The following is a 13,456-nucleotide window of genomic DNA, read 5'->3' as shown; positions in this document are numbered from 1 at the left end:
GTGTATCCTGGAATATTAGTGAGTTAAGAGTGAATGAGTGAGAAGCCAGTACAGAAAAGCAAATTATAAAAGGATTTAGGAAATTGCAGTCAGATATTTTTATAAGGAAAATTCCTTTTCAAGTTGGCATTTCCCAGACACTGAATTATAGAATTACTGAAAAGATTGTTAATGTTTCTACTATTTCATCCTTAGGAGAGTAACTGAGTCCTTCCTCTGTGCCAAGCCCCCTTTTACTGCCTCACCAATGATTTACTTAGGTAGAATCACTTGATCTGTTTCCTTCATCAATGAATCCCTGATGGGATTTTGTGGCTATAACATGCTTCATAAAATGCTGATATGATACATTTATTTTGAACAATAGGCTACAGATTAGCTGTCAGGAAATAGGTAGATTATTACAACTAGATTAAAGCAACTAGAAGTACTAGAGATAAAAGTCCCCCAAACAATTGAAAATAAAAAAGAAATATTTAAACAAACAGAGCTACATCACACTGGTGTTATAAATTCAGAAGAGTTAGGGGCGCCTGGGTGGCGCAGTCGGTCAAGCGTCCGACTTCAGCCAGGTCACGATCTCGCGGTCCGTGGGTTCGAGCCCCGCGTCGGGCTCTGGGCTGATGGCTCAGAGCCTGGAGCCTGTTTCCGATTCTGTGTCTCCCTCTCTCTCTGCCCCTCCCCCGTTCATGCTCTGTCTCTCTCTGTCCCAAAAATAAATAAAAAACGTTGAAAAAAAAATTTTAAATTCAGAAGAGTTAATGATGCTCAGAGCCTCCAATTCGGGTAGCAAATACTGTCAACTTGCTTGTGAGTGATGCAATTAATACAATCCTTTCTTTTATCTTTGAGTCAGTGTTCTAATTCCCCTGTAGGATCTGTCCATCCAACTAAGCTTGCTAAATATGAGAAGGGGAGCAGATCAGCATTTTACAGGTGTTCTCACATTTAGTTTCCACAGTGTCCATGGAAGTTGACTTTTACAACTGCACGCACAGATGGGGAAACCAAGGCTCAGAGAAGTTTAGGGAAACAGTTTGATTTAGGAAATCAAAGCAAAAGTGGTGGGTGGCAGAGGGTCCCACCCCTGGGACAGCCAAGGTGGGGGGTCCCACCCCTCTGACAGCCAAGCCCATTCTCTGTAGAGTGCTGCCTGCCAGGACAAGCTCACTGCAGGAGACAGTACTCACACTCCACCAAAGGCTCTATCCTTCACAGGGATCTTGGGAAGAGGAAAAAGTTCGGGGTGGGGGAGGGGATGATTCTGCAAAGTGTTTGTGTGTGTGTATGTGTGTGTGTGTGTGTGTGTGTGTGTGTGTGTGTGTGTTGTGGATACTGAGTCTTCTGCTGATAGATAGTTGCTGTAAAGCCCTTGGAAGAGAGCAGCTAACAAGGCAGGAAATTGCTGCATCCTTCTGATGCAGCCACTGCCTGACTTAAACAACGGTCACCCCACATATGCAGGCAGGAGTACCTCACTCAGAGTCCAGAGATCGAGAGCAATCTCAGCCTTCCCACTGAGAAGCTGTGGGACCATGGCAAATGGTTTGACAGTCCCAAGTGGTGGTTGAGGTTACACAGTATGCAACCAGCTGGGCTGGACTCACATCCAGGTCCAACACTTAGTAGCGATATGACTCTGGGAAAATGATTTCACTTCTCTGTGCCTCAGTTTTCTCATCTGTTGAATGAGTATAGGTTCCTGCCTCATCACACAGAATTACTATGAAGAGTAAGTGGGTTCATACACGGAAAGCACTTAAAATGATGCGTGGCACATAGTAGGTGGTCTTTCAAGAGTTAACTATTTTTGCTGTGATTTACCAGCTGGAAATAAAAGTCTTCACATTTGGGACTAATGGTAACAATAAATGAGCTGTTTCTGAACTGCAAGAGAAAACATACACAATACAGTATATACGTAAGCTATGCAATCAAGCTATGCATGCTTATAAATGTAAATATAACAAATATAAATGTAACTCTGCAAGTATGTTATATGTGGCTGGTAGCTCTAAGCTTCAAATTTTTCCCCTAGTTACTTCTTCAGAGCATTTCTAATTCTTGCAGCTGATCACCAAGGGTTAGGGACCTCTGCATCCATGCGGCCCAGAAAAATTCATTATGCTTATCCCTGCCTTTGGAGTGCCATTGGGTGTGAATCTCCGGGTGTTTATGGATAATACCAGTTTCTTTCCAGATTAGAAGCTATCTAACGGGGTTGGCGTGTTGAAAATGAAGGAAGGCTTTCTTTTATTAACTGAGTTCATCCAGCTTTAACAAATGACAAACATACATGTTGGGAACAAATGAACCCCCCAAATACAAACAGAATAAATTTGTGTAACTATTTATGCATGTATTTATTTAAACCTGCAGGAAACAAGCTAAACAAATTCAAGAGCAGCTGAAAGAACCACAAAATGGTAAAAACTACAGTCTCAAAGCATCCAGCACAATGGCAAAGTCAGAGAACTTGGTGAAGAATCATGTCCAGCTGCAGAGTGTAAGTTACCTGTTTACACATCTGTTCCTACAGCCCGTCTCAGTGTTTCCAGTTCAGGGGGGATGGGATGCTTGGGATCAGATGTGTGTGTTCTTTTCGGTATTTGTAGATTTTTCTTTAAGTCACTTTGCAGTTCTGTGTGTGTACATGTCCACGTGCACAGGCTGAAACAGAGAAAACTTAAATCTCAGCCCTTGATTATATTCTGCAATATAAATTCATCTCTGAAAGCAAAAAGAGCTCCAGTTGTTTGTTCCATAATGACTTATTACATTCCTACTGTGTCAGAAATTGTGCTGGGCACCAGGGATACAATGCTCCCTACCTTATGGGAACTTATCTGTGGTAAGGGGCACAGATGCCAGAACAGAGGAGGTATGTGGGCTGAGATGGTTGACATTGCAGTAGGTTGGAGAGTAGACCAAAGAGAGGGAGGGAGATGGGTGGGTGCAATGTTCATCGTATAGTCAAAGAGCAAAGACCAAGAGACTAGAAAAAAACGGAAAAAGTAAAACCATGGAATCCCAAGAACGTGTACTATATTCCAGCAACTCCAAGGTAAAGGGTGCAAGAGAGGTCAAAGGTAAGACAGGTGGGAAGTGAGACTTGTATTCCCACAGTCAGTGCTTCCTAATACCAGGGCTTAAATGGATACCAGAATTTGAAATACAAGCTCTTTGAATCTTACATTCTTTCTAATGTTATAATCATTTCCGAGATATATTGCAAAACACTTAACGACAAGCACATATCATCTAAGACATACTGAAATATTCCTCTCAGGGTAGCAAATTCTTTGCCCCTGTATAAGATTGCACATCCAGATTCCGAGACACAAAAGGAACAAAAGCCATGGTATAAACCTAGGATTTGAGTATAATAAGCAATCACCCAGGACACATTCATGCCCCTCCCAATGCATAAATCACTGAGAATTTATACATCATTTGTGATTCTAAAAAATCATTATCCAAAAGTCACCATTATGTTATGCATAACAGATGTACTTAGATGTTTAATGTGGAATTCATAAATCGGAATTGCTTCCCAGCCAAATTTTGTTAAACTTGTAATCATAGTTATGTGGGGACTGTTCTCCCCCATAGAGGGAGATTCTCTCCCAACAGAGGGAATGTTTCTGCTAATGATTTTTGAGTATTATCTCACTGCCCTAAAACAAATGCAGGAGTGGAGGCTTTCAAGTCCTTTGCAACTGGACCTGCTGAAGATAAACAAAGCCAGCCACTGGTTAAAATAGTAAGGGCACGGGGCGCCTGGGTGGCGCAGTCGGTTAAGCCTCCGACTTCAGCCAGGTCACGATCTCGCGGTCCGTGAGTTCGAGCCCCGCGTCAGGCTCTGGGCTGATGGCTCAGAGCCTGGAGCCTGGAGCCTGTTTCCGATTCTGTGTCTCCCTCTCTCTCTGCCCCTCCCCCGTTCATGCTCTGTCTCTCTCTGTCCCAAAAATAAATAAACGTTGAAAAAAAAAATAAAATAGTAAGGGCAGGTTTTAATCAGGAATAGACTATTGCATTATGAAAGAAGGTCCAGCATGAACTGAACTCAACTTCAGTTTGTACAGAGGTGACTGGTTGTTTCAAAGGGAGAATGAGGGAATGGGGTGGGGAGCAGAAACTGTAGGGTCTTGGCAGAGTCAGGGAAGTGAAACAGTACAGAGATGATCAGTGTGCATGCCAGTTTCGTCTGTTAGCTGGCAGTTAATTGAGCTTAGGATTCTGTACTTCCACAGAGCGGAAGGCCGACATGCTATCCTTCCTAATGATTACGTTTCAAAGATATGGCTTTCAGGTCCCTGAGAAAGAAACTCCCTTAGGAGTTTGTAGGAGACACACACACATCTCAGAATGACAAAGGGTGGTTTACAATTGTAAGTCCTTTTAAGGGAGGTCAGTGGCCTTTCCTCCAGCATTGGCTAGAGCTACCAGCAAATTCTTTTGGAGGCTTTGAGTTTTTGTTTTTGTTTCTTAGGCAGACTTTTTAAGGAAGGTTAGGGCTATTCCAGGGGCAAAGCCTTGAACCTTTAGAGACTATATTAGAGTTTACTCAAGACTTTTAGTGCGGGGATGATTGAGTGAAGTCATTTGTGCTGGGAATCTGCAGTTTTGATAGGCCAAAGTTAAGGCCTAGTAGAAAAGAGGGCTCAGAGGAGCCTGTCTAGAGTTTGGTTGGGAATAGTCTCGGTCAGTCCTGATGGATTTTACAGGGTTGCAGCGAGAGCACACTCACAATTTTGTATCCTCTGTTTTCACCAAACAGATGATCAATAGCATTTTCTGTCTGCTTTATGCTCTCCACAAACTCATTTGGGAGATAGCATAATTGTCCACAAAGTGGCCACGTCACAATGTCCTCGTCCTTCCCTCCTTGTAGACATTCGTGTTCTTTCCTGTGGTTTACTATTAAAGGAATATTAAGATAAACTCCTCACTCATATGCTCCACCACCCCTCGTTTGACTGCAACTATTAGGATTAGAATAACAAGAAATTACAAAGTGTAGAGGTTCCAAAACTTAAAAGATCTTTGGGTGCATTGGCTTTTAATTTCTTTTTTTCTCCCTCTTCTCCCTTCTCCAGCCCACCCATATCCACAATTTTGTATGTTGGCACAGGGAAGCAGACCGTGGGCTCAACTGGATCATTCTCACAGGGCCTAAGATAAGATGTGGGAAAGTGTCTTTTTATATTCATCCTGTTTTGGATACAGAGAATATATATAGGACATTTTTTCCCTGAGTTGCAGTGTGGTCAGCTAGGACAATACATTTCAAGGGATCATGAGTTTTAGATTGGGCTGGTAGTGCAGGCAGAGAATAGATAGGAGAAGGAGGCATTTAAGGACTCTGAAAAAGGAGAGTGAGGTGCATTGAAGAGACACAGGAATGTTAGCCATAGCATTCTATGCTTTGCCAGCTTGGGCCCAAGGGACTGCCTGAGAAGGTCCCTTTAACCAGACTAGACTAGAATGAATAAGTTGCTTTCCCAAAGGCACATATCAGTTTCAGTGCTAGAAAGTAACATGGGCCACTAGCAGCTTTGTTATACTTTGGTCAACATTTCTTTTGCTAACTTAATAGGAGAAAATGTTTTTTGGTTTTTTTTTTCTAATTTACATTTAACTATTTGAGAGTGTAGTACAATCTCAGTCCATATATTTCTAGTCAAATTTCCAGTTTGATGAATTATGTCCATGCTGATACTCTTGCTCATAATTTTGTTGTAAGAATCAAATAGCAATTTGTAGTTTTTCTTGTCATACGTTATGGGAGAAAACAGTAATGGAGAGTATATATCAATAGTACTTTGAAAAGGAACAGAAACTTTTAAGATCTGCTTTCCTTCAATGTTATGCTCAAGATATACAAGGAGAAGTATACAAGGACATCTATACAGCTGGAGGCCAGGTAACTCTAGTCTTAGAGCAAGCAGTAATCTGATGTGTGGCTCAAAATTTCTGCATGAATAGTAACAAGCAAATGTATTGAGGAAAACTTAATAAAGCAGTTTTTCTTTGTAGGTCCATATTTTTTTTTTCTGGCAAGATCTAGGAGGCAATACCAATGTCGATGTTAAAAACAAACAATGATAAATGAAATAGTGACAATCATAATAGCAAATAACATGTATTGAGTACATACACAGAATAATACTCAATAATAGAGAGACATTGACTCACTTAGTCCCAACAACGACTACTTAATTTACACCCACTATGTGCAGAAGAGGAAAATGGGACTCAAAGCTTAAGAGATGGGAAGTCCGTCTCTATCAGACATCCAGTGAGTAGCAGAAAGCCCATCTCACATCTTTATAACTCAGTGCTTTAACAAGGGGCAGTGTTGCCCCAGAGAACTTTTGGCAAAGACCGGAGACTTGGGGTATTAAAACGTGAGAAGCATCTCTGAGCAGAGGGCAAAAGTGCTGATAAATATCCCACAATGCCCAGAAAATTATCCTTCCCAAATGTCAAGGGCAGTGAGGAAATCCAGAGTCCAAGGTCCAAGCTGCATGGTGTGTCCCTTAGGAAATTCTGAACACCTAGCATAGGAATTCTATGGTTATTTCTACTACACAGAGGGTGGATGGGTTATCCAGGTACACTATAATCCTTGGAGGGAAAATTTCAGAGTAGGACACCATATCAGGCAAATCTGTCTTTATTTTATCTTGAATCCCAAGTTAACTACTTGAAATTCTTTGCAAATTGCAGTGTTTAACAAATGAATAGTCTGCGTCTGGCATTCCCTTAAGTTCATTAAACATTCATGGGGAAGGGTTTCACTTTACAGTCATTTAACAAGATGTGAAACACCTAGTCCAGTGAAGCAGCATCATACTCTGGAAACACTCGACTCAGAGGCTGCAGAACTAGACCTGGCAATGCCTCACAAGCACCTAGCGCCTTACCATCATTTACAAAATGAAGTATTTGTGACTCAGAGAGATGAACTGACCTCATTTAACTCTGTCCTGGAGAAGAGAGAGAGAGAGAGAGAGCGCGAGCGCAAGCGAGCTGGGGCTAGCATTATAATCTCTAGACTGGCCAAGGGAGTGACACTTCTCAGCCTGATTCAGGGATCAGAAAGAGAAGTCATTAAAAGAGAGATGATGTAGTCTTCTCTCTTAAAATCAAGAGAAAATATATGTAAGTGAAAAGTTAGGGACTAAAATTATATACCCCTCCCCACCTTTTTTTCAATAACCATCTTAGGAAAGATAGGTTTATATGGGAGGAACATTCAGTGAGGAAGAATTGGAAGATAATATTTGCATCCATAAGGAGAATAATAAGAATTTAATGCCTAACACAGTCTTGATAATTGGTAGAGAGAGGCATCCATTTATTCTGTAATACTTGTTGAATACTTCTCTATGCTGTGCACTGAATGAAGAGCTTGAAAAATACAAACAGAAGAGATGGATCTTGGCCTCGAGGAGCTCACAGCATAGTGGTAGAAACAATAGCGTAAGCATACACAGCAGTTTTTCTATGATGTAGACACATTAAGTCAATGTGCTATTAGAGAATGGAAAAGGACATCCAGAATTGTCTGGGGGAATAATAAATCCTGCCCAAAATATGTAACATAGGAACAGAGTCTTGGGAGTGAGTTGAAGTTCATCAGATAGTTTGAAGGGGGTTGGTCAGAAGAGGTAATTTCTTTATAGCATGAATCAAAGTTAACTTTGAATAGTTCTAGTCTAAAACCTGATGTCCTGTTTTAAATATCAAATTTAACTTGTTGATTCATTATAGATTCATACATTCACCTATTCAAATATACATTAAATATTTAGTAAGGACTAGGCACTATATTAATAACAAGGTATACAATGATAACTCTAAATGACAATGTCCTTACTGATTACGATAAGTGATAGAATCCACAAACAAATGTGCCAAGGCTTCCAGTCAATAGTGAACAGTCCCATCAGAGCTTATGGAAGGTGGGTCTGAGAGCTGATCTGACAATATGGTAATAGCAAAGAGCTCTCTCAGAAGACAGAATGATAATGACACATGCTCAATTCACCTAGCTGAATGGGGCACTTGGTTGAGGTGGGATAGTGGGTTGTAGGTGGTAGGGGTGAGGAGGAGTATTTGCTGTGCCCAGTGTGTGGAAAGAGTGTTTCCATGGAAATGGGTTGAAGTTTGACTGCAATTGTATAGCTCTTCCTGCTTGGGATATGGTGCAGAAATTCCCAGCATAACAGCTGGAGTCAAATTGTTTTTAATTACTTGCATAAGAAATCACACTTTGAATTATCCCATAACTGCTGATTTTCACCATGCTCTGGGCTCCTAAGTCAGACTTCTAGTAAAGAACTTTTTTTTTTTTCCAACGTTTATTTATTTTTGGGACAGAGAGAGACAGAGCATGAACGGGGGAGGGGCAGAGAGAGAGGGAGACACAGAATCGGAAACAGGCTCCAGGCTCTGAGCCATCAGCCCAGAGCCCGACGCGGGGCTCGAACTCCCGGACGGCGAGATCGTGACCTGGCTGAAGTCGGACGCTTGACCGACTGTGCCACCCAGGCGCCCCAGTAAAGAACTTTTTGAGGCAGACATAGATGATCTGGGAGCAATGCAGAGAGACAGACATTTAAAACCATTTAAAAATAACCTCCTTCCTGCCTTTATTGCCTGGGGTTCCAGACCAGGTGATTATCAGCTGTGTCATCATTGCTTTCCAACACAGACATGCTTTTATTTAACCTTCTGACTCCTGCTGCGTGCATTGGGCAGACCTGGAAACAACATCGTTGCTCTACTTCCAACATGCACCTGCTTCATTTGACAGGTCTATTGATTTCAGCGCACCATCAACAATGTGTTAGGAGCAAGGCAGGTGATGGTGCAAACAACAGTAGATGTCCTCAGCACCCAGAAGCAGCCACAAGGTGGGCTTTCACGAAAGCCAGTCGGGTTGAGTGCTTCCTTAAGAGATAACAGTATTGACCAGGGCCTCTGTGCATGATTAAAAGGAAATTGTTTCAGCTCATGTTGAAAGGGCTAGTGAAAGGACTGAGGCATCTCCTTATGAGGTATTAAAGTGACATTTTGTACATTATACTGAATGAGATTTTAACAAAACATGTATACACACAAAAAGTCAAGATCTGCATGAGTGCCAGGAAAGAACATGGAATCAACTACCATCTTTGTAACATTGTACAGAAATGTTAATGGAAAGAACCAGACAGGTAGCTTTTTGGAGATATTATCTGATGGATAAAATTGTGCAGCCCATAACTCCTTCCAGGGATGGAAATGTATAAATTTTGGAAGGGGCCATAATAAATGCTTTCAGCATAGAGCATAAAATGTCCAAAGGCTATAATCCTGGTCAGTTAAGCTACTTTTAAGGAGGTTGGTGCAGACTAGCTGTTTTGCTGAGTGGATTATACACCTTCAGAGCCTATGGCTGAAAATAAAGGGAGGCTCAGTCTCTAAATAATAATTTTTCTCTTCCTCCTCCTCTACCCCTTCCTCCTCCTCCCCACTCCTTCTTCTTATTCTCATGTGTGTCTTTTGCTTTTTAAAAATTCTTTTTATTTTTTTATTTTTAAAGTAGATTTTCTTTTTGGGAAAGTTTTAGATTTACAGAAAAGTTGCAGAAATAGTACAATAAGTTCTCATATACCCTGTACTCGGGTTTTCCTATTAACATTGTACACCCGCATGGTACATTTGTTAAAATTAAAACCCACAGACAGGTGTTGTTATTAACTCATATCCATAGTCTATTCAGATGTCCTCAGTTTTTACCTAATTGCTTCTGTTCCAAGATTTCATCCAGAATGCCATGTTACATTTAGTTGTCATTTCTTGTTAGGTTCCTCTTGGCTGTGACTGTCAGATTTTCCTTGTTTTAGTGGCTTTGACAGTTTTTAGGAGTACTGGTCAAGTATTGTGTAGGATGCTCCTCTACTGGCATTAGTTTGATGTTTTCCTCATGATTAGATTGGGGTTATGGGGTGCAGGGAGAAAGACAACAGAGATAAAGTGCCAAATCATTTGCTCATATCAAAATCACACATTATCAGTTTGACTTAATCACTGTTGGTGATTCCATTGTCCTCTGAGGTAATAATTGCTAGGAGTTTCCAGTGTGATGTTACTCTCCCTCCCCTTTCTATAGAGTTCTCTTTGGAAGGAAGTGACTCTGTGTAGCCCACACTTAAAGAGTAGTGCTCCCCGTTTGTGAAGGCAGATTATCTACATACATTATGTGGAATGCTACCGCAAAGAGTTTATCTCTTGTTCCTCATTTATTTATTCCATTATTTATCTAAGAGTCTGAACTTATGGATATTTATTTTATACTTTGAGTTATAATTCAATAAATACTTTTTTCTTATTTTATATCAACTTCTTTCAGATTTGGCTTTGGTGTCTCTTTCAGTTGGTCTTTGTCTCCTTTTGATATGTTTAATCAATTCAGGGTAGGTTTTTTGGAGGTTTTGGTTATGAGTATGTCCTTTCTTCTAGGCCCTCTCAGCAGACAGATCAAAGATATATCTAGCAACCAGATAGTGCTTATGTGCAGTGCTTTTTACCTTTAGTCTACAGATTCTACTCATTTCCAAAGTTACTTGGGACAGCACATCCCTGATACCCACCTCCCATTAATGTTCTTTCATATGTTTGTAATACAGTTCATTTCTCTTAGTAGTCGGTACGCCTTCCTGGGATCTCCAGATCTCCTAAATGATACTTATTTTGTTAAGAGATAGATTTCTTTAATAGATATAGGGCAATTAAATTTGCCTATTTCCCCTTGTGTGAAATTTGATGACATGTGTCTTTCAAAGAACTGGTCCATTTCAACAAGATATCATGTTTGAGGGCATAGAGTTGTTCATAGAGTTCCTTTATATTAACCTTTTTCTGTCTGTGGGAATAGTAGTGACGGCCTCTCTTTCACTTCTGTTATTGAAAATCTTTTTTGTTTTTTATAGTATACTTATTTATTTATATATATATAGAGAGAGAAAGCAAGTGAGGAAGTGGCAGAGAGGAATAGAGCGAACCCCAAGCAGGTTCCACACCACCAGCGCAGAGCCTGATGCGGGGCTCAAACCCATGAACCGTGAGGTCACAACAAAAGCCAAAGTCTGATGCTTAAACGACTGAGCTACCCAGGCACCCCTCTTTCCTTTTTTTCTTTTTTTTTTCTTTTTTCTTGTGTTAGACTGACCAGAGGTTTATCAATGTTACTGATCATTTCAAAGAATCAGCTTTGCTTTTGTGGATTTTCTCTATTCTTTTCCTGTTTTCAATTTATTAATTTCTTCTCTAACTTTTATTACTTCTCTTCTGCTTGTTTCAGTTTTAAATTACTCTTCTTCTTCTGCTTCCTTCAGTGGAAATTCAGATTACTGATTTTAGATATTTCTTCTTTTCAAATATAAGGCTTTAATGTTGCAAATTTATCTCTAATCACTGCTTCCTTTACCTCCCACAACTTTTGATATGTTATATTTTCATTTTCAATTAGTTAAAAATATTTTAAAATTTCTCTTGTGACATTTTCTTTGATCTTTCTGTTATTTACAAGTATGTGGTTTAATCTCCAAATAGTTTTTTTGGATTTTCTGTCTTTTCCCTATTGATTTCTAGCTTAATTTCAATATGGTCTGAGAATATACTTTTTATGATTTCAATTTTTTTTAAATTTCTTAAGATGTATTTGATGGCCAAGAATGCGATTTATCTGGATGAATGTGAGCTCAAAAAACGTGTAGTCTGCTGTTTTAGAAGTATTTTATGAATATCAATTAGATGCAGTTGATTGAACATGCCATGTGGCCCAACTATATCCTTAATGATTTTATGCCTGCTAAACCTCTGTTACTGATAGATGTATGTTGAGCTCTCCAAGTATAATAGAGGATTTGTCGGTTTCTCCTTGAGCTTCTACCAGTTTTTGCCTTATGTATTTTGATGCTCTGTGGCTAGGTGTATAAATATTAAGAACTGTTTTATCTTTTTTGGAGAACTAGCCCCCTTATCATTAGGTAAATGATACTTTTTAAATATTTCTTTATCCCTAATACTTTTCCTTGTTCTGAAGTCTTCTTTGCCTGAAATTATTATACCTATTCTAGCTTTCTTTTGATCATTATTACTATAACATGTTTTTATCTCCTCTGTTACTTTTATCTGACCTATATATTTAAAGTGGGTTTCTTGTAGACCACAGATAGTTGGGTTTTGTTTTCTCATACAGGCTTTTAATCTCTTGTTTTGTTTTGTTTTTTAATGTTTATTTATTTTTGAGACAGAGAGAGACAGAGCATGAACGGGGGAGGGTCAGAGAGAGAGGGAGACACAGAATTTGAAGCAGGCTCCAGGCTCTGAGCTGTCAGCACAGAGCCTGATGCGGGGCTCGAACTCACAGAACGTGAGATCATGACCTGAGCCAAAGTCTGACGCTTAACCAACGGAGCCACCCAGGCGCCCCTAATCTCTGTTTTTTAATTGATGTATTTAGACCATTCATATTTAAAGTGATTAATGATATAGTTCAATTAATATCTTCCATATTGATAACTTTTAAATTCTTTGCACCTGTTCTTGGTTTCTTTTGTTCTTTCTGTTTCTTCCTTCTCTGGTTTTAGTTATTTAGTATGATTCCATTTGTTTTCCTCTCCTAACATCCCAATTATACTTCTTTTTATAATTTGTTAGTGGTTGCCCAAGATTTGACAATATGGATTTACAATTAATCTAAGTCCACTTTCAAATAGCACCTTACCACTTCATGGTTCATCCAGGTATTTTATAACAGAGTATCCTCAATTCCTGTCTCCTGTTCTTTATAAAATTGCTGTCGATCATTTAATTTGTGTATATACTATATCAAAAATATATTATTATTTTGAACATTTTTCTATTTGATCTATTAATAAGAAAAATAAAATATTTTAATGTACTTTTTTTATTACTTCTCGGCATTTTTCCTTCTTTATGTAGATCCGAGTTTCTGATCTATATCATTTTGTTTCCCCTTGAAGAGCTTCTATTAAGGTCTGCTGGTGACAAAATGCCTCAGTTTTTTGTTTGTTAGTTGGTCTAGAAAATCTATATTTCTCCTTTATTTTTGAAAGATAATTGAACCAGAGATATATTTTCAGTTTGGTGGGGTTTTTTTGTTTTGTTTTTAATTTGAGAGAGAGAGAGAGAGAGAAAGCACAAGCAGGGGAGAGGTAGAGAGGGTTGGGGAGAGAGAGAATCCCAAGCAGGCTCCATATGGAGTCCAGCTTGGGGCTCATTCCCATGACCCAGGGATCATGACCTGAGTCAAAATCAAAGAGTCAGACATTCAACTGATTGAGCCAACCATGACCCCTATTTCTTTCTTTTAACACTTTTAGTATTTTACTATTATCTTTTCTTGTTTGAATGATTTCTCGTTAGAATTCCACTG

At 39.5% G+C, this 13,456-nt stretch overlaps 1 protein-coding gene across 3 annotated transcripts in view; it reads left to right on the top strand.

Annotated features, from left to right (window-relative positions):
• Positions 1-13,456, top strand: part of NRG3 (neuregulin 3) — a 1,071,332-nt gene that overhangs the window by 1,039,504 nt on the left and 18,372 nt on the right. For all 3 annotated transcript variants that reach the window (XM_030335295.1, XM_030335293.1, XM_030335294.1), the window contains exon 6: positions 2,380-2,506. In XM_030335295.1, coding sequence (XP_030191155.1) covers positions 2,380-2,506 — 127 coding nt within the window. The remainder of the gene's footprint in view (positions 1-2,379; positions 2,507-13,456) is intronic.

Source organism: Lynx canadensis, chromosome D2, assembly GCF_007474595.2.
Source record: "Lynx canadensis isolate LIC74 chromosome D2, mLynCan4.pri.v2, whole genome shotgun sequence".
NCBI classification, from domain to species: domain Eukaryota; kingdom Metazoa; phylum Chordata; class Mammalia; order Carnivora; family Felidae; genus Lynx; species Lynx canadensis.
The sequence above is the reverse complement of the archived record's forward strand: the minus strand, read 5'-3'. Positions and strand labels throughout refer to the sequence as shown.